Source organism: Apodemus sylvaticus, chromosome 4 (assembly GCF_947179515.1).
Source record: "Apodemus sylvaticus chromosome 4, mApoSyl1.1, whole genome shotgun sequence".
NCBI lineage: Eukaryota > Metazoa > Chordata > Mammalia > Rodentia > Muridae > Apodemus > Apodemus sylvaticus.
In genome coordinates, this window is record NC_067475.1 from 100,478,294 (window position 1) to 100,505,900 (window position 27,607).

Here is a 27,607-nt window from a genome sequence, read left to right on the forward strand (position 1 = left end):
TCAGGTGGTCCAAACCTTTTTATCCTTTTTTTTTTAACTTGCTCAGAACTGTAATCCTTCTGCTTGGGTCTGAGGTGATCCCTTGGACCTGGGCTTCCTGCAGCTGCTGGGATAAAGATAACGCCTCATTCACATGCACAAGGGTCTCATAATACTCTAGAAAGGGAATGATCTGCAACTCCTCCACTGTGTGAAGTATGGTCTAAGGAGATACCCACTCATGTTTTGTTTCATTCTCAGAGAGCCAAAGGCTTTGGTAGGAATGACACTAAAATACATGCTTAATGATGTACATGTTTTGTAACGTAGATATCACACACATATGCACACACACACACACACATATGCATGTTCATTCTAGGACAAGCTGATTCTGATGGGTTAATCTGGAGAATCTCAAACAAGTGTGGGGCCCCAATCAGTACCAAGTAAAAAGCTCCCTCCCTATAGTGTACAACAATGAAATGAGAAGAGTGCACTGGATATTATCAAGAACAGATTCAACCATGTTTTTTGAGAGCCTGATGGGGGGGGGGGGGGGCAAGGGTCTGTCCTAAGCTTTACAGACAGCATGCCATTTAATCTTCATAGCAATGCCAACCACCTGTGAGGTAGGTGTTACTTCCAGTCGAGGATGAAGAAGGACTTCTCAAGTGATGTCTTAGACTCATGGAAACAGTGGGGACCCCTATTTTAGTCTCATGGCTTTATCATACCAAAGTCTCAGTTCCTGTACCACACTGCCTCTTACAGGCAGGAAGATGATGTGACACCCACCCAGAGGAAGTGGCCATGACTAGAAGGCCAGGAAGGGCCTTGGCAAGGCAACCAAGCCAAGCCAACTGGGATGTAAAATTTCTGAAACCTCAGCGTTTTCTGCCTTTGGCTGCATGAGTACATGCTATCGATTTCTGTACAGGTTACCAGTCTCAAAGTCTGTGTCCTATTAGACAAATCACAAATCCTTTAGAACAGAGAACCACAGGTACTTTCACATGGGAATCTGACTAATAAAAATTGCATAGCATTACCACTGTTGTTCTTGCAAAAAGAATGAATGTTTTCAAGATAGAAAAATTAACTTTTTCTCACCTTGACACTTCCAATCGCCATTCCTCAATTACAGTCACTATTCAAATTTCTTATTTCTAAACCCAAACTTTGCAGTTACCACATGATACACTACAGTATGAGGGCACTTAATATGCAAATTGCTAACATAACTTCATATTATCTCCCCTCCTGTTGCTCTTTAATTTGGCGCTGAATAGCTGAGGTTTGAAATTTTAATCAAAGAGCATGGAATAAGGCAATTTATAAAATCAAATGGGTTTTTTCAACTGTTTCATTCACTGTTTAGAGCTATCAAATTGTAGTCTTACAAATGCATTAGCTGATTGCTACCCCTCCTGCTCGACCATGCCTAAATGAAGGCTTGCTTTCAGACGGTGTGGAATGATGGAACATGGAAGTGGGCAAACTCTGGTCCAGGGTGTGACCCAAGGGTGGCTACTCATCTTTCAAGTTTCATTTCCATCATCTGCAAAATGGAGATAATAACTGTGCCTCCTTCATGTGGACCCTGAGAGGGCTGACTGAGGTAACCCATGAGAAACATTAGCCAAGAGCCAGGCATGTGGCAAGTCTTCAGTTCTTCTTAAGCAAACACGGAGAGCTCATGCTTCGACATGCCTGCTCTTACATATTTTGAAGCAGACACATTCTGGGATCTATATTAACCACTGTGTTCTGCCAAAACAACGATCAGAAGCACTCAGAAGAACCCTTCTCCAGTCAGTGGGGGGATTCGGTGAGGACCAAGGAACTGTTTCCTGTGTGATGCACAGCTAGGAGAGTGGGTGGGTGGATCGCCTCAGATCCAGCGCTGGAGACAAGACAAGCCAGTCAAGAAAGCTGATAATGGTTTAGGCAGTAACAACAAGAGGTTCAGCAAACTATGAGGGAAGCACAAGTCAGGCCTAGGGACTCTCCCGGAGGGTGACCTCATTGAACTTCTGAAGTTTTGAAAAGGTAAAGAATGGATAACACAATGTGCCTGATGGTTTGTGGCACCAAAGCTCTCAATGCGTTTGTTGGTCATGTGAGGAATCCGCTGCCTTTAAAACAGGCTTACTCCATGCTAAACTAGGGACCATCCTGTGTCTTGCATAAACTTAGCCTAACTCACAGTGGGCAGGGAAACCAAGCCTCCTAACAAGGGCCTCCTGGGGACAGCAGAGGGTCGTGTGTGTGTGTGTGTGTGTGTGTGTGTGTGTGTGTGTGTGTGTGTCACAGCCGGCAGGGAAACCAAGCCTCCTAACATGGGCCTCCTGGGGACGGCAGAGGGTCGTGTGTATGTGTGTGTGTGTGTGTGTGTGTGTGTGTGTGTGTCACAGCTGGCAGGGAAACTAAGCCTCCTAACGTGGGCCTCTTGCGGATGGCAGAGGGTCATGTGTGTGTGTGTGTGTGTGTGTGTGTGTGTCAGGCTGCTCAAAGTCGATCAGACTAATGTTCTACTTTGTCATTATGTGGTCCGCAAGCCCCAAAGGATTTAAAGAGAATGTTTCTGTAAGGGCCCTGACTGATGCAGTCGTGATCATGGAATATAAAAGAACATTTATCCAGTTATATAGACTTCAAGCGACTAAGCACAGATGAATTTTTTAAAATTATGCCTGGTATGATAGGGATATGGCTCAGTGGTAGAATACTCATAGACCTACACGGGCCTGGTGCCCAGCGCTGAGAGAACACAATTAAGTCTTGGATATTTGCCTTCCTGACAGCCTGGAGGATTGGAACCAGTTCAACATCTAATATTGCTTATGTCTTATATTTTGTGTGTATCTTTTATGTTTTATTTTGTACAGTTGGTATCACACAATGGCCAGCACTAATACCAAAGCCACCAATATAATCGATGGCCTCTATTAGAACTCTGAGTAGGCTCTGCTTGCTTTCTGATAGCAGATTGCAATGATGACTTTTGGGAAAATTTGTTTGACTCTTACGTTTTGTGCACGTTTAGAGATTCCTTTGTCCCTCAGCCTACAGAGCTAAGAGAGGACAATAGAGTGATTATCAGGTCAGATTCACCTTATGAAAAAGCCAATTGACAGGAAGAAGCTTGGACAATGCAAATGTAAGCTCCTGTATTAGAAAAAGATTCAGGGAACTCAAGAGATTGGGTGATTTAGACGACTCAGCACCAGGAGGGGACACAAGTACGCCACAAGCTCAGGAGAACAACCATTTACTGAAGTGTTTACCCAAAACACTTGAGGTGATGGGATTGAAGGAGCAGGGTGGTGAGAGGCTAGGATATGTTCTAAGATTCAAACAACTCTCAAAGGTTGAAGAACACACACACACACACACACACACACACAGCGGGTCTCCAGCCTCAGCGCAGCAGTTACTTGCCCTAAATTGGAACCTTTATAGCAGCAGAGGTTCTCAGCTGCCACATGCTGCCACCCTTTAATACAGTCCCTCATGTTGTGGTGACCCCCCGCCCCCAGTCATAAATTTATTTTCGTTGTTACTTCATAACTGTGATTTTGCTGCTGTAAATAGCTTTTGGCAGTAGAGGGTTGCCGGAAGGCCCGCAGCCCAGGGATTGAGAGGCATGCTACAATACAAGGGCAGTTTGAATCCGAATCCCTGACTCATACACAAAAATGATTTCATAGACTCTTCACAATCATTTAATTGCATTTTCTATTGTCATTCACAGCAAAGGCATCCTAAGCGCTCAATTTTCACTTTCTTTTTTACACAGAAACCAAGCTCTGCCCAACCCCGAGGCCCTGCATTTTCCAGTGTGGTTCACAGGCGCCCCCTAGTGACCGAGAGGCCAGTGTTTCTCCAAATGGCCAGGTGTTGGGCTAGTTAAAAACAGATGTCTCTTTTTCATAGCTGTAAAAACAGCTTATTCTTTCTTCTAAAAACTAACTAACTAACCAAACTAACAACAACAACAACAAAAACCCAACTCGTATCTACATTAAACTATAAGGTAATAAAGCGAAGCCATGCAATCTGCACACAAAAGTATGGCAGCAAATTATAGGAAGAATATTCTGTAATAACATGCTTTACATAATTATCTCTTCCCAACTTTTTATCATTTCAGTGACTATTTATAAATAAATGATCACAATGGCGAAACTCACTGATTTACCAGAGACTCCACAGCCCCCGCCATACACATTTAGTGCTTATAAAACACAGGCTTGTAGCAGATGTATTCATTTCATAACCCTATTCTGGAGAATTCTTAAACAGGTGGTCAATTTCAGCGTACAAAACCGTATATTTCCCTTTCAAAACTTCAAAATGGTCGGCATCACTTAAAACTCTGGACTTCAGAAGTCCAGATGTTGCACTTGTCAACATCTGCCCTGCATCTACAGTTATGGCAGGTTTCCCCCATCCACGTCGGCAGCCTTTCAGGAGGGGCCTGTGTAACCTACTTAGCCGTGGACACACTCAATCCATTTCAGCAGTTTCAGTCTGTGATCACCTTCAATTTTTCCTGACAAAACTTCTCTTTCTAATCCTAATAACAAAACTGACTTGTAAACCAGATGAGCATCACATAAGCACATCCCGGAGAAAGCACGCCGTAAGAATGGGGAGGGGCACGCCCACCTCAGTGATAAACAAGCAACATCGCCCCAAATCCGCTCAGTGGGCGCATGAGTTCATTTTTGGCTTATGAATCTTGCCTTAGTTCTACCATGTCAAGAGCCTCACTGTGGGCTCCCACGTAGCAAATAAGCAACACAAACCCCCTACACACCACCATCACAAACCACCTCAAGATCTTTTCTTGGAACCAGAGCCCGGGCTATCCATACGCAGTGCAAGCCAGTCCAGGCGAGCGGCCAGGGACACTCACGGGTGAGCTGCTGTCGGAGAAGGTGTTCATGCTGACGGAGCTGCTCAGCTTGTCTGAAGAGACAGAAGGTGGGGATGGGCTCCTCTTCTCCAGGGGGTCCTGCCTCTGCAAGTATTCTCGCCATGCTCGCTGAATGCTGCAGAAAAAGCCAGCAATATGTCACAGCCAGCCATCACCCACACACTCGGAAGGGCACGGGGGCGGGGATTGGTTTTAGAGATAGAGAAACTGTAAGAGAGATTGTGCTCGAAGAAAAGATGCTCCTCGGGCTTTAGCTCCATTTTGGCCACCAAGACTGGATTTTAAAATGAAACAAAACAGAACAAAACAACAAAATAAGTTGGGTTGCCTTTCTCGGACTTAACTAGGCTAACTCATCCTTAAAAAGCAAATTTAGTCAGGGGAGAAAAAGAACCCATATCCGTCAAAGTTAAACTGGCTCGTACACTAAGTGATTTTTGTGTTTTAATTTCTCATGTTTGAGAAAAATGGACAGGTGGATGATTACATATTTATTCATCGAGTGCATGATTTTAGAGGGTAGATTCTGGACAGAGACCACAGAGCACATTTCCGGGATTCTACTCACACAGACCTCAAGGGGGCGGGGGTGGGGTAGGCCGTGGGTGGTGGGTGGTGGGTGGTGGGTAGTGGGAGTGGGGAGTGGGGGGTGGGGAGTGGAGGTGGGGGAGTAGGGGGGTGGGATTCACAACACTGGGCTGTGTGTCTGTACGGTCAGATGCTTTGGTCTGGTGGCACTGATATAGGGACAAGACCACAAGAACATTACAGTCATTTACTTAACATACTGTAGAAAGGACATAAGTAGTAAAGAAACTGTGTCCTGTGTCCCAAAAGTGTCCTGTGCTATTTAAGACACTAAAGTAACAGATAATTAGGGGACATTTTGTTTGGTTTGGTTTTTGTTTTGTTGTTTTTGGTTGGTTGGTTGGTTGTTGTTGTTGTTATTGTTGTTGTTTTGAGACTGGGTTTCTCTGGGTAGCTCTGGCTGCCCTGGAACTCACTTAGTAAACCAGGCTGGCCTTGAACTCAGAGATCTGCGTGCCTCTGTGTCCTGAGAGTAAAGGCATGCATTTCCACACCAGGCTTTGCGGTTTGGTTTTTTGTTGGTTTTGTTGTTGTTGTTGTTGTTGTTGTTTTTGAATCTGTGGTCAATATCAGGGGGAAAAAAAAACTTTCTAAAACATAGGTGCCTGTGTGGATGTTAAGGAACTTTTTGTGAACCATTGGCTCCAGCCTCAGGCGTTAACATCTGAGTTCACGGGCAGTCACTGAGTGTACTGAAGATTTCCTTTGGCATTTGGATATGCACTCCTACTGCCAGGACTCAGTGTCATAAGATAGTAAAATACGTGCATCCGTCGCTACCTCTGTCAAATTCCTAGAAGCACCAGGCCTTCTGCTCTTCTTCCACAGCAGTTGAGTCATTAAAGTTACTGGCATATGAACAAGCAATGCCTCTTCCTCTAAGATAATCAATTCTCAATAGCCAATAGTCGATATAGTTGGTAGTTGATATAGAGAGCAAGATATGTCACCATACTATCGAATTTGAATTGCTTTCCTAATTAAGGCTTTATAAGTTATAATATTCAAGGAGAATCCCACAAAGCAATGCCGTGGATCCAGAGGCCAATTCCCAGAAACTCTGATGCGTAAGTCAGATCTGATGCTTGGAGGCCAGATCTCTCTTCTAGTACCTTCCTCTCTGTTCTTTGTGGTTTGTGTAGAATTCTAAAGATTTGTAAGGGATGTGGTGGTTTGAGTAAAAATGGCCCCCATAGGCATGTGAGTGCATACGTGCACACACACACACACACACACACACACACACACACGTTATCAAAAAGTAGCACTATTAGGAGGTGTGGCCTTGTTGGAAGAAGTGTGTCATCGGGGGTGGGCTTTGGGGTTTTAAATGTTCAAGCCAGGCTCAGTGTCCCTCTCTCTCTCCCTATCTCCCTGCTGCCTGCTAATCCAGATGAAGAATTCATGGTACCTTCTCCATTAGCACGTCTGCCTGCCCACTGCTGTGCTTCCTACCATGATGATAATGGACTGAACCTGTAAGCCAGCCCCAATGAGATGCTTTCCTTTATGAGAGTTCCTGTATGTGGTGTCTCTTCCCAGCAACAGACACTGTAAGACAAGGGCCGTCCACGTATAACTTGGTCCATCCTTGCACAGGTGCTGACCCTTTCTAGTGTGAATCGATTACTGTTGTATTACCTGCTTCTTGAACAAAATGCACTCTTACTGATTTTTGAAGTCCTACAAATGGCAGTTTGTCTCACTGTTTCCTCTGGGGCATCCTTTATTAGAGAGCTGAAAACTTTTGGATACTTGTGAATCACGTGATCTGAAGTTCAGGTGTGGGGGTTTTCCAGAACTCAGCTAACACTTCAGAAGCACTCTGACAAACTAGCCATTTAGGTCTCAAAAGATGTTCTATTTTTAAAAACTGAGAGTTTATAAGACTCTAAGGCATTCTTCTCTACCATTTGTTCCAAGCAAGCAAACAAACAAACAAAAAAACTACCTTTATCATTCAGAAAATAAAGAAAATGTACCATTTGAAGCTCATTACACTTTAGCATGTTGAACACCAGGGGGCGGTGTAACTCTTTAGTGACCCAAGCAATGTGGGGCAAACCCAAAGTAAGGAACTTGGTTAAACAGCCCCCTTCCCTCTTAGTTTCATGGAACCCAGAGAGTGACATACTAATTTTTCTTGCATCAAAAATTAAGAAAGCAGAATTCATTACTTTTAAGTAGACAGATATATTCTTTCATTGAAAAATACTACAGCAATGTTGACTGTCTTTTGAATTGTATGAATATACACAGTAAAGTATTTCATTTTTAAATGTGTATTAAAACGTTTCTATGCCCTCTTAATTTCTTAACACACATTATTTTATTTTTGAACACCTGATGTTTAGCTATTGTGCACATCAGAAACAATTATATGTAGTTGAAAGCATATTACCCTATTATTCTTTATTTTAGTCATTAAAGTTTAAAGACTACACTGCAGATTGGATAATGCATTGAAACTTACTTCAGAGGTTAAAAATAACAGGCCGTGTATGTCATATTGCACCATTATACTAAATTATGACATTATTTTTTCAATGGTCTCTGGGCCTGAGAGAAGTGTTTCTAACCCAACACTGCTCTTTCACTGTATTCCTCCAGCATGGCCTTTAAACAGTTGTGTGTTCTGATATTAGGCGTTGTTAATACCATCTGCAATGGCTGGAAGAGAAGACTAGAAGAGAACCTAGATACTTCTCACCCACGAGTCACAGCTACCACTTTCTCATGCTAACTTTACTGTAATACCAACTTGGGAGTCTCTCTTATGGATGCAAAGTCGGATACAGATAGGCTGCCTTGACGTTTTTATTTTTAAAATTAATCAGTGGCATGAGATAATGTATTTAAAATTGGCTGAAATCAGGGAATGTACATTGTTTACTCCGACATCATCTCTAACAGAAGCTTATCGTCCGTTGAAGCCATGTTTTGGCTCTCGGCTCTTACTTCTCCCTCCTCCTGGTATTTCCTGCTTCCGGCCTTGGTCGGTTTATTCCCATCTGTTTTGGGGCAGGGGCTGACCGTGGGTACCAACCTCATTGCCATCAACAGCCTGATACCTGGGAATAGAAGACGTTTCCAGAGGAGGGCTGAGATGCTCAGGGAAGGTTTTGGGTAGTTTGGGGCTCTGAATTGGGTCTCAGAGGGTGGATTAGAGGTGACAGAAAAGACATGAAAAGGAGGGTAGGTATAAGCCAGAAGACCACGGCGAAGGTGGGGAAGCAAACGGGCTGTGAAGACAGCTCCCTCGCCTCCCTCGCAGGTTAGAGTTTGGACAGTTGGGGTCTTAGTTCTGTAATGCTCCTTTCATTAGGAAGACAGAGTTCTTCTGATATGTGGTACGTAGGAAGCCAGGAGTCCAACACGGAGGAGTGCTCCCTCAAGACAGTGTGAAGCTCTGGAAACAAGCCCATCAGATTTTCCCCATTTCCTGTGCCATTTCCCCAGAAAGTCCAATTGCCTCCCAGGACACTAAAACTCCTGGAGCAATGATCACCCACATATAGACATCACTGTCCTGGTAGCTCCAGTATAATGATGAGTGGCTCATTCACAGATGTATTTTTCTAATACCATGTTCTAGAAATAACTTAAAGAAAAAGTTGTATCTCACAAGGACGTGTGTTTGGCATGATAGATGTTCTTGCCTGGTTTTCCTTCTCATTAGCTGTGGCCTTAAGCAAAATGCTAAGCAGTCTGGCCTACATTTTGCTCTTCCACAATAGGCACATGCTAATAAATTCTTTCTAATTATTTCAAGAGGTCGACCAGTGAGATATGCACACACACCATTTAGCTCAGCACTTGACAAACAGAGCAGGTCTTGATAGGCTATTATTATTATTATTTAAGAAAACAAAAGACATAGCAAACACTTTCAGGTTCTGTGAAAATCACATTTGCTGGATTCCTGAAAATACCACAGGCTTTGCTTTGAGGACCAGGTAGGCATATAAATATGTTTGGAAAAGATACACTTGTGTAGGGAAGATACTAGGCTAAACATCTTTCTCTGATGTTCTCCCAGAAAGGTCATTAAGACCCTGTTAGGGATGGAGTGTGAGGCTGGACAGAGGCTTCCAGGGTTCCTAAGACCACATGGTAGCTGAGAGCGGGGCTGGGATTTGAATCTAAATTGCTCAGTTCCAAAGTCTGTACTCTGGAGCATCCTTCCCACATATCTCCTGTAACTACACTTTTGCCTGGAGTCACATTTTAGTTGATATGATAAAATATTGACCCAGAGCAACTTTGGCAGACGGGGATTTATTTCAACTTATGAACCCATCATTGAAACAGGAGCTCAAGGCAGGAACCTGGACGCGAGAACTGAAGCAGAGAACATGGAGGATACTGCGTACTAACTTGTTTCTCTGGGCTTCTTCTGTTTGGTTTTTATAACTCAAAACCACCTGCCAAGGTGTGGTGCCACTCACAGTGAACCAGGTCTTCTGACATCAATCACTAGTCAAGAAAATGCTCCCACAGGTCCCTTTGAAGGGCCACCCCCTCTTCTCAGTGACTCTAGCTGTGTCGGTTGGTATAAATGAGCTAGGACAACTAGGCAGATACTATCTTTTGACAATGTGATTCAACAAAGCTTTTCAGGAAACATTTCCAAAATTCTGAAAGCTCAGCAGGTGTCTTCTTCTGCAAGTTATCCAGTTTTGTCAAACATATTTTAAATGAAAAATGATGGATGTTCAATATGCCCAGATGTTGTTCTATCAGAAAGTATTGTCAAGGCTTAAGTAATGGTTTAAATTGGGAGAGGTTTTTCGGTGGTCACTTATAACCCGTTACCTGGCCCAGACATGGAGAATGGCACTTGGAGCTACGAGGTGGCTCATTTTCCCGCAGGGCACCGCCACTCATTTGTCGCCCACAGATCGTTCTAGCCTGTAGTCGGAACGCACTCAGCTGTCCTCCCCAAGCTGGGCTGGCATCTTTCATCTGGGTGCTTTCCATCAACTGTGATAGAGGCTCACCTTCTCCTGATGTGGAGGGAATCTGCCTTTCTTTGTCTCCAAATGCCTTCCATAAATTTTCTGTGGTTCTGATTTGCTTCCCCTCTTGACACAGCCCATTGATCATCTAAGTCTAAAACTCAGAATGACTTCTTACCAGGTGTGTTTGTGAGCCAGGTGACATAATCCTGATGACACTTCACACACACACACACACACACACAATCACACTCACACTCACACACACACACATGCATGCATGCACACATACACACAGTCACACTCACACACATGCATGCATACACATGCGCACACACACATGCATGCACACAAACACATGTGCACACACATGCATACACACACATGCATACACACACATGCACACACATGCATGCACACACACATGCACACACATGCACACACACACTCACACACACATGCATGTACACACACATGCGCGCACACACACACATGCACACACATGTGCACACACAGGCATACACACACATGCATACACACACATGCACACACACATGCACACACATGAGTTTTGTCACCTGTTCATGCCTCTGCTTCTTTCTTCTGGCTTTGCCCTACTACACTGTGGTCTCTTTCTCTGTTTCTTTCAAATGTTTCCCTCCTCACAATGCCTAGAGTGTGAGAAGCCAACTGAATGGACCTTGTGCTGCCCCATACCCTATGCTGGGGCTCACACTCACTCGACCACAGAGGACAGGTTGCCTTCGCCAAAAGAAGTTCTCTTCTAGTTTGCTTTTTACATTTGGAGTTCTGTCTATCAAGGTCTCTCTCTGCCTCAGCTTTTTGGGGTTCCTTATCAGCCATGTGACCCCCTGCACTGGAGCCTACAGTGCTTCTCCATCAGGGAGGAGAGAGAAGCCCCCAAAAGTGTAGGTTTTATGATAAGATGACCATTACTTTTCTCTTTTGTCAGCAGATGTTTACAATGTCACCACCAACAGAGGTCAGAGTCCCTATGACAAAGCCCATGGCATTGCAGGGTGACCCTAAATGCTCAGTCAAAGGCTACATTTATATCAGTTCTCTTTATGCCAGAACATTGTCCCTTGGGAAGCAAGAATGCATGTGTCCTCTCCTGGGAAGATACCAAGGTCTTGCAGGAAGGTTGTCCTAAAAGATGTCTGTAAAAGAGCAAAAGACCCAGCCAGTGAGAGGTGAAGTCTCCATCAGGGGTGAGGCCTTGGGGTAGATCCTGTGGTCCCATCCTCCAGGATTCCAAGCCTTGCAGCTACCGTAAAGGAGGCAGAGGTCTAGAAGCCTGAGTGCCCATCATTCGCAGGAGACTTGGGCGACCTCTGGGAGGTTAGCCCAGGGGAGGTAGGAAGTCTGCAGCAGAAAGGAGGACAGGGGGGAGGGGAGAGAAGGAAGGTGGGAATTGACAGGGTGAAGGTGCAGGCTATTGGGAGCTCTCTGTCTCTGTCTTCCTCTCTCTCTCACTCTCTCTCTCTCTGTCTGCCTCTGTCTGTCTGTCTGTCTGTCTCTCTCTCTTTCTGTCTCTCTCTGTGTCTCTGTCTCTCTCTGTCTGTCTCTCTCTGTCTCTCTCTCTTTCTTTCTCTCTGTCTCTCTCTGTCTCTCTCTGTCTCTCTCTGTCTCTCTCTCTCTCTCTGTCTCTCTCTCTCTCTGTCTCTCTCTCTCTCTCTCTCTCTCTGTGTGTGTGTGTGTGTGTGTGTAAGGGAGATGAGCAACCTGCCCAGGGAGTTAAGAATTTAATAACCAGATTAGACAGGACTCACTGAGCTGGAGTGAACTCTCTGATAGGACTCAAATTCCATTATTGGGCAAGATGAAGTTCTCTCCCCCATCCCCCTTCAGTGACTGGAAATGGGGTTCAGAGCTATTATGAGAGATAAAAAGCATTCATTTATACTTCACTGAGCTGAGACTCCTCCAGCAAACCAGCAAACATGAAGTCACAAAGCCTCAGCTCTCTCTGCTGACTGGACTCACAAACCCAGAGAGGTGATTTTTCTCCAATTATTCCTCTTAGCACCCAATTCCTCTGTTTTGATATATTGGAGATGATAAAAAAAAATAGGACCAGGCATTTTCCTAACTTAATTCTACCATGAAGCACTCTCAGTTTCCCCACACAGCAGAGTCCTATGCAGCGCCTTTTCATTTTACAGGACTCATTCTAATAAGATTCCTAATAACCCAGTAACCTGTGCCTGCATTCCTGCATGCTCTGTAGAAAGCAGTTCAACAGGCACAGCCATTCCAGACAGGAAGTGAGGCACAGGACTTCCTCGTAAGGTACCTGGTCAGTTTAGAAACTGTGTCTGGGCTTATCATGAAGGGGAGGCTGGATACTCACACTGTGGCAATCTTCTAAAGGATGTGGATGGCGGGCACAGATTTGTAGTGGTGTGGACGGCCATTTTCTTCCCTTAGCAGAACATTATAAACCTGTCATTTCATTCCTGTTTAAATTCCTTAAAAAGCCGCTCGCCCCCCCCAGGCACCCGTCTTCAGAATGACTTCCTTGAGTTTCTCCACAAATGATCTGTGGTTCTCAAGTTCAAACATATTTAAACTCTGTGGGTGTTAAAACATCTTAGAGTTTTAATGGGATTGGGGAAGAAGGAGAAATGTGCACACCAGCATTGGCAATTCTTATTTGTGCCCCAGAAGGAGATTCAGAATGGGGTAGAATCCCAGAATTAGTTATGAATGGACCTCTCTGGGCACTACCCAGGATCTGAAAGTTTCTTTCTCTACTTAAAAATACTTTTGTATTGGATATTTTATTTATTTACATTTCAAATGTTATCCCCTTTCCCCGCTTTCCCCTCCAGAACCCCTCATCCCCACCCCCTTCTGCTGCTTCTATGAGGGTGCTCCTCCCCCCACCCACCTCCTCCGACCTCAATGCCCTGGTATTCCCCTACATTGGGGTTCCTTGTCAATAGAGTTTGCTTCACTTTGGGGCTTAGCAGCTTCATTTTATTAATGGCGCGGTATAGTTAGCACTACAACAGTCATGTAAAACAGGAAGTGTGGGTCATGTGGGTCTTTCTTGGGTGGGACTGTGCAGAAGCATCACTCACTTCATGGGATCAGGAAAGATAAGGGTCATTTCCCCCAACATTGGAGGTAGGACTGGACATAGGAAGAAAAACGGGCTTTACAAAAACAGTGTGTGTGCGTGCGTGCGTGCGTGCGAGGCAATGTCTCCAATGGCAGGCAAGATAAAAGAATGAAGGTTGATACAACGACTTGTGTTAGCCTTGAAGGGAAAAACAGAAACTGTAATCTGGAATTCCATAAAAACCCAACCTACCGTGGCCAGTAATGGTGGGTGTGGGCCAAAGGCACCTTTGTTGCTGTTTAGGCCCTGTCTGAACTGGTAGCACACAAATGTGAAATAAAGAAATGTATGATTCTATTCTGCCACACTGCTCCAAGTCTGTTCACAAGTACCCAGGCACACACCTGTACAACTAACTGCTTCCTGGAACTCCGTGACAACTTACATTTTCACCTTTGATTCCAAGGGCTGTAGGCTGAGAGGGTAATTCTCAATGTTATTCTCCACATCCATGGACAGCTGGTGACTAGAAAGAGAAAGAATGTCTCTATGTAGTTTAGTCCCGAAAGTGTTGTTCACAGTGATAATATTTTTAACTTACCACGTTTTGAAAAAGGTGATACTGATTTATTAACAAAATCTTAAAAGTGGTTGGTAAAGGACCTCTCTCTGGAAACAAACCTTTGCCTTCTCTGCTGTGTTTTCTACTCATTTCCGCTATTCAGGTGCTAAGGCTTGAAAACTGACCCTTTTGGATAAATAAAGAGGAAATGTGGGTCCTTTCTGGAGGGTTAGACCCACGGGAAGCAGCACACACCTTGCAATGACTTCGTAGTTCCAGAGGACTTGTTTTAACCCCTTTCTTTCTTTCTTTCTTTTCCTTCTTATTTCTACCCCTTATTCATCCTCAAAGATATCACTGCCAAGAATCTTTCCCCTTTCATCCTATAAGCCGTTTCTGAGCTCACAATCCCCACGGCCACAGCCTCTTGCAGACATGGCCCCTCCCTGGGTGCTTACTGGTCGGTATAAACGCTCTCCGTGGCTGGGTTTTGAAGAGTGAATAAGAAATGAGAGTGAAGCAAAACAAAAATAGAAGTAGAAAATATCAAAGGCTATTTTTTCAGAGATAAAGGGCAATTTATCAGAAGTGGATGATAAAAGGGAGGTATATAAAGAAATGATTTGGAATAAACAGGAAATGAAACAATTTTGTGGTCATAACATAGCTGGGAAATTTAAAGCTGGGCAGAGCCCATTTCACATTGCAGACAACTGCTACTCGGTCCCTGAAAGACACTATCTGGAAGATCTGATATCAGGCTTGAGAGACTTCAGTTCAGAGCAGTTTAGAGGTCAGGTCTTTTATAACACTGTCTGGGATCCTGACTGGCTGTATATCAACTGGACGTAAAGATAGAGTCATGTGGGAAGAGGGAACCTCCAAAGAGAAAATGCTTCCATCCGATTGGCCTGTGGGCAAGATTGTGAGGGCGTATTCTTGATTAATAATTGATGTAGAAGGGTTCAGCCCATTGTAGACAGCATCACCCCTGGGCAGGTGGTCATGGAGATATAAGAAAGGTACCTGACCAAGCCTGGAAATAAGCCAGTAAACATCATTCATTCCTCTATGCCTAGGGTCTCTGCTTCAGTCCCTGCTTCTAGATTTTTGCCTCAAGTTCCTGCCTGATTTCCCTCAACGATGACTGGTTAACTATGAGTTGAAAGGAACCCTTCTCCTCTCACCCCCAAGTTGGTTTTAGTCACTGCTTTATCATAGCAATAGAAAATCAAACTAGGACATCAGTCATAGAGTATATACAAGGGATGTGGTGTGTGTGTGTGTGTGTGTGTGTGTGTGTGTGTGTGTGGTTAGGTGGACCAAAAATGTGTGTCATACTTGGATATTTTTGTGTGTCTAGGTTTTGTTAAAGGCCAGTGGTAACCAATCAAGCTATAAGGAGCCACCAGTGTATGGGGGCCACCAGGGAAGCAACGGATTTAGAGAAGGGAGCTCAGAGGGATGTTTAAGACTGAGGCAGAGGGTGGGCAGGGAATGTGAGGCAGCTACCTGAATTTATGTGAACCATGACTGAGAGAGCAGGAAAGACCAGAGACACATGAGGAGGAGGAAAGTGTCCTAGATCTGCCCCACTAGGGTCGCATACACATTGCTTTCCTTCAGCACCAGTAAGAAAGCATGACAGGGCAGCTATGGCCACTAGGTGGTGCCACGAGCCCAAAGGAGCTCTGCCGTTGTTCAGTCTAATTGTTGATGGGTAAAAAACATTTTCCCTTCTTTCTTTCTTTTCTCTTTCTTTTCTTTTCTTTTCTTTTCTTTTCTTTTCTTTTCTTTTCTTTTCTTTTCTTTCTTTCTTTCTTCTCTCTCTCTCTCTCTCTCTCTCTCTCTCTCATTCTGTGGCAATGGTATTCAGAATTTGCTATCAATTCTTTATTATTCAGCCACGTGTGGGCCAGAAATAAATAATTCAGTGCATGTGGCTAAAATGGTGAGAACACCAACCACAGCCCCTGTTCTTTCCGTCTAGAAGGTGTGTGTAATGAGTGTGCATGTATATAATTGCGGGTGTAAGTGTGATTGATTATTAAAGAGGAAACACAAATGGACCCAACCCAGAGTATGTGAGCATACAAACACTCACTTCATGATCACACAGTCTTATAGCACAGCAGCCTTAGAATAAGAGTGTTTTAAAGTTTAAGTCTATTAAGCATACCATTAATTACAAATTAGCAAACTGGCAATGAGAACCTGCAATGCAGGCAACAATATCACTTCAACAATCAAAGACAACAACAGCAATATTTTAATAAAGAAAATATGTACATGACCTAATTTGGCCATATAACTTATACATTACCACCAAACCTATAAATAACAAGCATCTATTGGCTTAAACTGGCTAGTGCTAGAGCATCTCATCAATAATTTCCTGTGGTTCATCAGGTCGTTATATATCAGCACAGTGGTAGAACATAGAATGCTAAGTCTCCTACCAGAGACAGAGAGAGACAAGTTCAATAATTACAACTAAGAAAGGCACCTAGACTAAGATCTTACTTAAGTTAATATGTGATTATCATAAATAATAGACTCCCAAGACGCCTTCTAATTAATAGCATTACTAACTACCTGTCTCTGGTTTTGGACACTTGCCAAGCTCTATTGTGACTCTGTGTGTGTGTGTGTGTGTCTGTGTGTTTGTGTGTCTGTGCGTGTGTGCATGCATGTGTGCACATGTATGCATACATACACATGTGTATAAATGCCCTCAACTGGCTTTACACAGTGTGGAGTTGTAGCTTCCCTGCCCTTCACACTGACTGTCTACCACAAAACTCCATTGGGTGTTTAGGATAAGTGTAATGTTCCAAAGGGGAATAACCAATCAACTGCTATGACACGATGATCACTTAACTTACGGTCATTGTGAATTGTGGAGGTGATTTACATCGGTGCCTGTGTCAGCTACAGCTGTAAAGAAATGCCTCATCTGCTCACTGAAAGCACCCCAGGTTTTTCAATCAACTCTGACAGTTTTCAAGGACAGAGTCCTGCCTGGAAGCAAAGCAGGAAACATTTCCAGCAATCTATGCAAATGTAAGAAGAGATCCATTGAAATGCTGGGTCTTGGCACCCACAGCATTTGCTTCTCTCTGTCATTGACAACCGGGAAAGAGATGGTTTCATTCGAAACTCTTCCTTGCATGGGAGGACTTGTGCCTTTCTATGTGCTTCGAAAGGAGCCAATTGCCATCCCTGGAGTATCCCACCCTCACAGAGAACACATCCAACTGCAAGACAGACAGGTCGTTCCCAGCCGCTTTTAGCTGTACTGGGTCCCCGGATGGCACAAGGGAAGTAGTAAACTGGTGTTGGGGCAGGGAGGCCAAGCCCACGCATGCTTCAGTGTCGCTCACGTCTCCCTGAGAGCAGAGAGCTGGGGAACTAGCAAGCTGGTGGGAGTGAGAGGCTTGATCCGGAGCTGTGGTCAATTAGGACGGGAGAAAAAAAGCTTTTGGAGTTCATTTCCTACGTTTAAATCAATAATGAAAAATGTAGGTATCAAGGTTGACTAAGTGTATGGGCCAAACATCACAGAGGCACTGACTCCTAAGAGACTACAGCTGCTTGGGGAGTTTACTGAGAAACTGCAAAGACTGGGGTGTACCTCCTCACTGGTCCTCACCCCAGCTCCCGCTCAGGACCTTTGAAGGGAGCAGTTAGATGCTGCTTCTAGGGCTAATTTGTCTGCAGTGGGGCTTGAGCCAGGACATTTTTAGTAAGCTCTCTCTTTCTGACTAAATATTGAGGCAAAAGAAGTATGATGTAGCCCTAATCTCATTACAATATCCATAGAAGAAATTTTTTTCTAGGATGAGCTAAAATCTTTGTTGTTTACATGTAGCCAGTGAAAGTGTTGATAAAAAAAGAGTTTTTTAAGTATAAGCTTATTTTCAACTAATAAAGGAAACTTGGGGGTTGAAAGGTGGTTCAGCTGTTAAAAAAATGCTTGACATGCTACCATGGAGCCTAGAAATCAGATCCTAGCACTCATGTGACAAATCTAGAGTCTGAGGCATGCCTGTAAGCTCAGCCCCAATGTGCTAGAGAAAGCCAGAGCTCTGGGGCCCTACGGCTTCCATCCCAGCCAAGAAAACATGGGCCCCCAGCCCCAGGTCTCAGGAGAAACCCTATTTCAAAGGAATAGACATTTAGGAACCTCTTGTTCCCATCCAACAGTAACTAACACACTACCTACTCCCCTATCTTTCTCTGTCCCACAACCCTCCCTTCCCACCCCTGGAAATTTCCACTCCACTTTCATGAGATCGCACATTTTAAATTACACAGATGAGTGGTTTAAAGACTTTCTTCAGTGTCCAGGTTGCTTATTCCATACAATGTCTCCAAACTCATTCACATTAAAACTCACAGTAGGATTTTATTCTTCTGTAGATGCGTAATATTCCACTCTGTCTGTGCCACATTTTCTTTATCTGTTCACTGCCCCTGAGGCTGTCTCCATGTCTTGGAGATTCTGAGTCATGCTGCAGTCGACATGAGAATACAGCATCTCTTGACAGACTCTTTTCAGTTCCCTTGAATATATATCTTGTAATTGGAATTTTAGGTCACAGGGAAGTTCTCCTTTTTAAATGTTTGAGGAAACTCTATAATATTTTTCATAATGAATAAGTTTCTGCATTCTTGTTTACTCATACTATGAGACCAGGCATAACAATAATGCCCTAAAGCAAATGTGCTTGTAACTCAGAAAGTCCATCCACCAATAGTGAGAAACTGTCCTTCAGTAGATATGGCAAAGCCATACACAACAGACATGGACAAACCTGAGATGCCCTGTCCAAACACCCACCAGATGAGAAGGAAGGGGGCTGGCACTGAGGGTGTCGTCTGTCCTGGGCTATCTTTATATCATCAGTAACCTGGGACTTGGGTGGTTAAATGATGAATCCTGATTCACAAGGCAAGGGAAAGACAGAAAGAGAACTCACACCTAAGGTGTTCCACTTACAGAGATATTTCCCACATCCTGGGTGTTTTCACCTCTTCTCTCCTAGGGTGCTCCTTGTACCTGTCACCTCATTTCTTAACAAAATGTCTGCTCGGGTGTGGTGCAGGCTGGCATTTCAAAATGGTTGTCATTCATTTTAATAACATGGCTATTGCTGTAAACCCTGTTCGGTAACCCATGTTCTGCTTTCCGGAACAGAGGAGTAACTTAGCTGCTCCTTAGTGACCATGCTCCCTCCCTCAGAGTGTTTAATGCCAGCCATTGTCTTCCTTCTGAGACTCGTTTACTTCTTCCCAAGCTACTCCGACTTAGTTCTTTGTAGTAGTGTGTGTGACTTGAGAACTCTCGAGGTTGTCATTTACCTACTTTTGTATTCTCAGGAATGCTAACATTCTTTCCTAGTGCCCAGAACCATGCAAGACACCCATGCATGTTGGCAGTACATGAGGACTCAGCTGATGGTTGCTGACAGGAGGGCTCTGGAGGCCTTCAGACCCAGTTTTCACTGCCATTTTCGCACACCAGCTGAGGATATGTAACTTAGATAAATGCCTGAAACCTCCTTTCTTATCTGTAAAAAGGTCATAAGCCTGCCTATGTCAAAGGTCATAATCAGAGTTGGATGAGGCCTGTTAAACTTTAGCAATATAGACTCTATTGTAAGCCCTCAGTAAAAGAATGGCTCCTTTCTCTTCCTTTGTCTTGACAACACATGTTTGTTTAACAGCTGAACATACTAACGTTTTAGAATTTTTATAAAACCAAAAGCTAAAGTTAAAAGCTTGAAGCCTTTGACCTCAAGTTGAAATCAGGATAGAATTCTCATGTATTCTAAATAGTATTCATTTTATTTTAAGTGTAAGTATAAAATAATTTATTTTTCTGTTTTGCTTTTTGTAGAGCAAATTTATAATTTTATTTCACGATGGACTATTATTTCAAATGCATACTCGATTAGTCCAGTTTGTCCTTGCCTTGTATCAAAAATTATGCTTGCCTTCTGGGATTAAAACCAGAGAAAAAAAAGGGTTAAATTTCAAATTCTAAGACCTACACAGCATCCATCTACACATTTTGTTGATTGGCTTAATCAGTAGAACTAGCCCTAACCTATCTACCTGTGTCTCAACTGGAACACATTTCTTATCCCAAAGATACTATGAGCAATTGTCAGATTTACTTATTCATTTTGGCCTTGTCAGAATTTGTTTTTCATCTTTCCAGGCTAGCAAATAATGTAACTTACTTCGAACATTTTACTTACTTCTCAAGCAAATATTTTCCATCATCAACTTGTTCTAAAGGATTCTGTAATCTTTTCAGTTCTTCCTGCAAAAAAATTAAAATAATAAATCAATACCTTTTAATTTTGGCAATAATTGGGATTCATTGTTATCAACAATGAGACAATAATAGTTGAATTCTGGGGAAGTGACAATAGTTAGGTCTGTAAACATTCAATATAGTTTAATCTGTGATTTAATTAGAATACAATATTGTCACGTAAACAATTTGATTTTTTTCATCACTAAGAAGAATGCTTCCTGCTCTTTTTCCAGGGTAGGTATGTTTTTATGAGTCCACATACACACACTTTTTCCAAATTTATGAGTCATAATAAAGGATATAAATGTTAGCTTGGCTGACTGTGATTCTAACGAATATCTGCTGGGTTTGGCCACGCAACAAACATTTTCTCTTGTGTCATGGTAAGCTTAGTCCACATGTGCACTTACACACACACACACACACACACACACACACACACACACACTTCTGAATTTTGAATATCTGTAGTCACTGTGGTCTCATTTCTACAGTTATAGATATACCAGAAGTTGATGTGAGTACTTGAGAGACTACCAAGAGGTCCTTGGTCTTAATGATCACAGAAGAGGAAATGTAAAGGAAGTGTATAGTATTCCATTCCTGGGAAGATCATTTCCTAGGGTCATATTATGTAGCCTGCTCTCAGAAAGTGCTGAAGGGATAGTCCCAAAAGAAAGGCACAATCAGAACTAAGGGGATCCCTCACTGTCTAAGGGGTATTGATTTCTAAGCACTGAGGTGCCCAAGGCTCAGTGTTGACATATCTTTGTATATACCCTACAAATCTCTTGGCACACAGTTGAAATCATACCTGCATTGCTTTGTGCATTCCATAATTTGATCCTACCCTCACCTCTCTCCATTCCCTTTGACCTTACTATCTGGTGTGCAACTTCAGCCCATGGTAAGCAAAAGCCTCTTCCTTCAATTCCTTTCAACATTCCCTAAATTGTCCTGTTTTAGCTGAACCATGCCTTACTGTTCTTGGAATAGCTAAGTTCTTGTGAGAGCAAGATCAACAGACTATTTCAAGAACAGCTTCAACATTTAGAGGATTTTACTAATGACCAACTTGGCTGAGACCCAAAGTATGCCTACTTACTGATACTCTCTTAGAAGGGAACCATTTCTTCTTGTGAACTACACACAACATGGACTAGAGACAGGGTGATTCCTCTTTACTCCTGATTATGTCTTCTAGATTTTATCTATCCTTACATAGCCTCAGTTTCTCTGACAATATGCCAGTTATCCATTCTGAGCTTTGTTTGCCCTGTCTGTTATTCTCAGTACTGTTTATTTCTACTTCTTATGAAATTTAACCCAGTCTAGATAGATAGGTAGATAGATAATTGATAGGTAGGTAGATAATAAACAGTCCAGAGCATCCTTCTCAATGAAGAACTTAGCATTTGGCATTTACAGTAAGATTCCATCTTCAGTATTATATACTCATTCTTTACATATGTCTTCTGTTCTCCGAAGCTTCCCACTTACTCTGTCATATCTCACGACACCTTTAATGTCACAATCAGTAGATTCAAGCTATAGAAATGGTAGTGTTGACACTGGGTTTTACGTAGAACCCATTTGTAAGAACAATATCTTTGTGTATGTTTCGAATTTTTAAATTGTGACCATGCAAAAATATTAATTAAGATTTTTTAGACAGCCTCCTATTAGATACAAGCTTTGAATATGAATATACTCTATAAATTACAAGGTAGAGCCTGTAAATTATGGAGTAGAGCATCTGTGATCTTAGAACAACAGTACCAATTGTTCTGGGTTGATGATATTACTTACATGTGATAAGAAGATGAATTCTAATGTACAAATATTGACTTGCTTAAATATCCACCAATAATTTTTTGTGATTGTTGTTTTAGAGTTTTTTGTTGTTTTGTTTGTTTGTTTTTGAAAACTTCATAGCTATATAACATTGCATCTCCATTTTAACTGCTTTTGAAAGCCAGAGTTCAACTTTTAGGCTTTGCATGTTCCTTTTTATCCTCCACACTATGGTTAATAAAGAGCACCAGCTCTTGGTAGTCTTAGCAGTTTCTCATCTACTGTGTTTTGTGATGTGTGCATTGCTATTTTCCTTTTAGGGGGCACTCAAAGAAAGAGTAGGAAGGAAATAATTTGTGTGCTCTGTGCCAGGCACTTTCCTCCTTTCCTCAACTGTGGGAGTGCCCTGGGTGGGGCGGGCTTTGGTGCAGCAAATCATTCAACCTGACCATTGATGTTCTAGGAAATTATATCAAACATAAGGTCAATGACTACCCCGAGCTTTCTGAACAGCTGCTCTACTGACTATTTGGAGGATGGATTGTGTCATTAGATTATTAATGCCAACTACACAAAGCATCTTACATCAATTGGCCTGGAAATTTCAAACCATCTCCTCATTTTCTCAGAGATGAATCAGGAAGTTGTGTTGCTCAACAATCCCCACTGGGTGTTTTATCTTTGTGAAAGTTCTGTTCTGTCATTAAAAGCACACAGAGTCTCTGTCATTAGTTTCTCTCACTAGTCCCCTATGTGTTTAATTTTGTGTCTAGCAATGCCTATTTGTTTTGTTTTTGTTTTTGTTTTTGTTTTTGTTTTCCCCCCGAAACTGCAAAGTAGCTCCTTGATGCTGTGGATATGAATTCCACGCCCACCACTGAGGTCTTAACACAGTTGAACCCGCTTGCCCCTCTCTGCTTTCCCTCTCTTCCAACTCCTCTAAGCCTGCTCAGATACAGAATGCCAGAAACCACATTTTCTCTCCATGGGTTCAATAGCTAGGTCTTCTCAACTCTTCTATTAGCCCATCCCATTCTTGTTTGAGGATGCCTCTAACTCCTCCGGCCATCCACAAATATCTTCCCAGCCCTCAATAAAGGTTGTGTCTCCTGCCCCAGGTCCTTAGCATAACACCAACATTCCAGTTTTTATTTGCTTTCAACTCCCTCCCAACTAAATTTCTGGAGGTCAGTCAGGGCTGCTGGCTCATCTACCGGGTATACCTCCCCCGCATTTGTGGGTGGTCTCGGCTCTTCCAACTATTATTCCTTTCACTGTTCTCCATTCTCCTCTGTGTCCTGAGGAGCTTGTGGTTGGGTTTTTATCATCTGTGATCCTTTGTTCACAACTCTTGGGAGGGAGTCACCAAGATGAGTGAGAGAAGACGAAGACTTCAGGGGTGTACATTCTTGCTGAAATGCAGGCTGGTAGGAGGTAGAGGCCACAGCTCCCAGGGTCCTTTCATGTGGCCCTTCCATCCCAGCATATCCCAGTAAGTCCTGCCTTCTTCCCTTGCTCTCAGCGTCTTCCCTTCCCTCTATCCCTTCCCTTACTTTCCCTCACTTCTTTTTCTCCCCTCCTCCTCTTCCTTTCCCTTCCTTCACATTATCAATAGCTCAAGATTCTTCCCTAACCTGGAGTGTCTCCTCGACCCTCCCTCCCTTCCCTGTCAGCCATCCACTTAAGTGACTTATCTGTTTTAGCTCTGGGTACCACCTAAAATGGCAAGAATCCTAAGATACTTTTGTTTGCTCTACCTGGCAAGCCCAACAAATTCAAGGAATAAAATTGATCAGTCATCTTGAATAACAGGGTAGCATATCTATGCAGAGCTGATCCCGTGTAGAAGAAGCTGCCCCAACCCAAAGGTTCAAACTTACTTTATGGCTCAGTTTCACTCAAAAAATAATAGGGCAATTCCTACCCAACTCTATTTGGCTACTATCTTTTTGGAAAAAAAATTAAGCTCAATGCCTCTGTGAAACACAAGTTGAATTATTTAGGTACAACCTATATACACAGCACTGCAATTCTTCTAAATGAAATCTATTATGAGTGGTGAGGGAATATAAGCTATACCATCATGGTGAATAATTGACCAGCTCCTTCTCATGCTTCCCACTGCTGAGAGAGTTTTTCTGAAGTAATTTGGTTGTGAAATATTAGAATGAATGGCCAATAGGGTATTTTGTGTCCAGCTTCTACCTTTCAAACACAGTGGGATACAGCTAAGAGATCGGCAAATTCATTCTCAGGCTTTAGCTATGGGACCTACTCAAGACTCAAGCAGTTTCCTCTGTTCCTTTGTTTTGTTTTCTCTTTGTCTTTAATCCATTTATTTTCTAAATAAGTATGGTATATTGTTTGAACAGATTTAAAACCAGGAATCTTTTTAAATATTGGTTTTCCTCTAAAGTGCACTCATGTCAAAGCAGAACCTTTTAGCTTGTCTGAATTGCACAGTAGCCATGCTATTCCCAGCATGCACCAGAGCATCTAGGGAAACTTAATGTTTGACCACAATCTACACTTTACTTCATCCTACAGCAATGGGTGATAAAAGCAGTAAAACTCACATAAATCGTATGTGTGATCTGTAACACATAAATTGTGTGTGTGTGTGTGTGTGTGTGTGTGTGTGTGTGTGTGTGTGTGTGTTGGGAATAATTTCATATTAACCTTAGGGTAACTATTTAACAAAAGTTAAAGGCCAAATGTACTTTTGATGCTTTTGACTATTTAATCATTCAATTAAATATTAATACATCTCTTCACCAATCCCCCCCACCAAATTCCTTTTTTAAATGGAACTATAATAAAGGCACTAAAAGGGGCTTACTAATGTTTGCATAATTTGGAAAAGTAGAAGACATAAAATCTATACTAATTTTAGCTCTGCATCATTAAACATGAAATATTGATTATTGCTCTTTGTAGCCTGCTTTATGAAGCTCGGCTGCTGTGTCCACATAAAGTGAGTATGGTGCTTTGCCCTTGGACCCTGGTGGCTATAAATGATGCCCCTGGTGACAGCTGTGAGGCAGGCGTTCTGATCCACAGCCCTAAGAGATGCATTTCCCAGATTAGACCAGGGATGACCCGACTGCACAGCTCAACTTCAGAAAATTAAATTGGAGGGATTCCAACCTCTGTTGAAATAACTGTGTGAATTACAACACTTCCATGGGCCTTGTTATAATGTAAATGTGCTTACAATTTACTGCCATTCCCCTCTACCCCTGCTGTGAATATGGGCATTAATAGTCATCCCATATATTTAAAGGCAAAAGGGCATCAAAAATAAAATCGCAAGACTTATGCTTTCTTCCTTTGGAAGAAGGGAGACTAGTTTTCTTTTTCTTCCTTTTTCTTTTGACATTGTCTTTCTTTTTATATTTTCTGTAAAAAGAACAGTTTATGTATTATGCATTCACATTCTTTATGGCTGGCACACCTGTAAATTCCACACAGGGAAGTTACCTAGAAGCTGAACATGAATTTCCGTGGGAGGAAAAAAATGGCTAATGTGACATCAACAGCTCACTGAAGGGACTCATTCGGGTAAGTTATGGGCACATAGGTGAGGTAGTAGACTTTAAAAGGCATTTTCCTGATTCTGACACCCTAAGGACATTTTGAGAGTCCCTTTACTTGCAGAAGGGCTGTGACTTTATGGCAGTAATCTTCAGGTGAGGGATTGAGTGAGTGGGGTGGGGGGGGACTCTTGTGCCTGTTTGAAGCACAGTTATTACTCAGTAAACACAGAGACTCACTAACATAAGACACTTATGTCAGGAATTATACTCGTTCACTGTTTATTCCTGAATGACCACCCGTGTCACACTCACAGGGCACCCTAGCCTTTCACTGCAAAATATGAGTGTCCAACACCTGAAGTCATTTGAACAGATGCCAAGGTTTACATAAAATTCAATTAATACTTCTGAGCCATTGTCCTAGGTCCCTGGGTCTGAGGTGATCTCAGTCCGTGGGATTCTCTGGGAGAACAAGTTAATTTTAGAAAGATCCACTGAGAATGATGTCACTCAGGCCAGCCCTTAACCCACACCCAGATATGCTGGTGGGATGAGTCAGCCTCACATTATTTTGAAAATTATGTTTCAGGATGAAGTGCCCTCTCTGTCCTTTTCTAAGCTGGAGTGAGGTCTCGTGAGTATGCTGACCTCAGGTCACAGATATTCTAACACTATCCCTGTAAAATGGTACAGAAAACATTTACTGTAAAGTATCTTACACACTATAATAACTCCAGAATATAAGACAGTTGAACATTATTAATAATGATTTTAAAGTTGTCACTTTACTCAAAGATTATTTAGGGGGCTGATGATGTGGTTCAGAGAATGATGGAACTTGCTGCCAAGTTCATCATTGCGAGTTTCATCCACAGAGCCCACGGGGTAAAGGAGAAAACAGACTCCCACTAGTGCTCCTTTGATTCACACTCCTGCCTTGGTATTCATGCACATGCACAGAAGCAAGTACACATGCATATATACACATATACACACACATGCAATTTTTTCAAAAGATATATTCAGTTTAACAGCAGGGTAGCCATAAAAGAAAATCATCTGAAACTAAAATACTAGGTACAAATATTTTGCACTTTATTTATTTTTGCATCCAGAGGCAGGGGATGGGGTTGGGAAGAGCTTGGTGGGGGGAATTCCAGACACATGCTTCAAACTGAGAACTCAAATACCAAAAGCATATCATCCCCCGTGTAAATATCCACAAGTAGATGTGCATGGAATGGCAAAGGTGGATAAGTGAGCCTGGGCTCCAGCGGCTGCAGGAGCACAGCCCAGCCCCGGCCATCAGCACAGCATGTGGCGCCCATCTGCGTGTGCCTGGTTTAGGACTACTTCTCTTTGCCACGAACCATCACCAGGACGTGCCTTCCTTAGTCCAGTTGGAACGTGAATTTACGTGCTCGCTGAGTAATAGTGCGGACACCACCACAGAAGTGCCAGAAGTGATGATGGGATGATCACTGCCTTCCAACCCACCCACTCCTCTTCCCCTCCTTCTTCTGGACCTCATTATCAGACATCTAGATGATTCACCAGAGCTATCACAGGGAGGCCAAGTCACCTTTGTTTCTAGTAGTTTAATTATCTTATCTTAAAACTTACTGTTAGCCTAAATAAAAATAATCATCAGGATTAAAAATACTCTCGACTCCCCACAGTTTTGTCCCTTCCAAATTCATTTCAAAATGTGGTCTATATATTTGAGTATTTCTTTCTGTGGCTAATTGCATGCCATTTCTCTGAACTATGGTTATTGCTGCTAACATGTGATGAATTTTATTACCCGCACAAACTACCTTTTCAAACCA

The 27,607-nt window shown here is 42.7% G+C and overlaps 1 protein-coding gene across 1 annotated transcript; it reads right to left on the reverse strand.

Annotated features, from left to right (window-relative positions):
* Nucleotides 1–4,796: 4,796 nt before the first annotated feature.
* Nucleotides 4,797–27,106, reverse strand: Iqcj (IQ motif containing J). Its single transcript, XM_052180961.1, is given in 5 exon segments — nucleotides 4,797–4,891; nucleotides 4,894–5,039; nucleotides 14,004–14,084; nucleotides 20,387–20,451; nucleotides 26,969–27,106. Coding segments are annotated over 5 exon segments (525 nt in total).
* Between the last annotated feature and the right edge of the window lie 501 nt (nucleotides 27,107–27,607).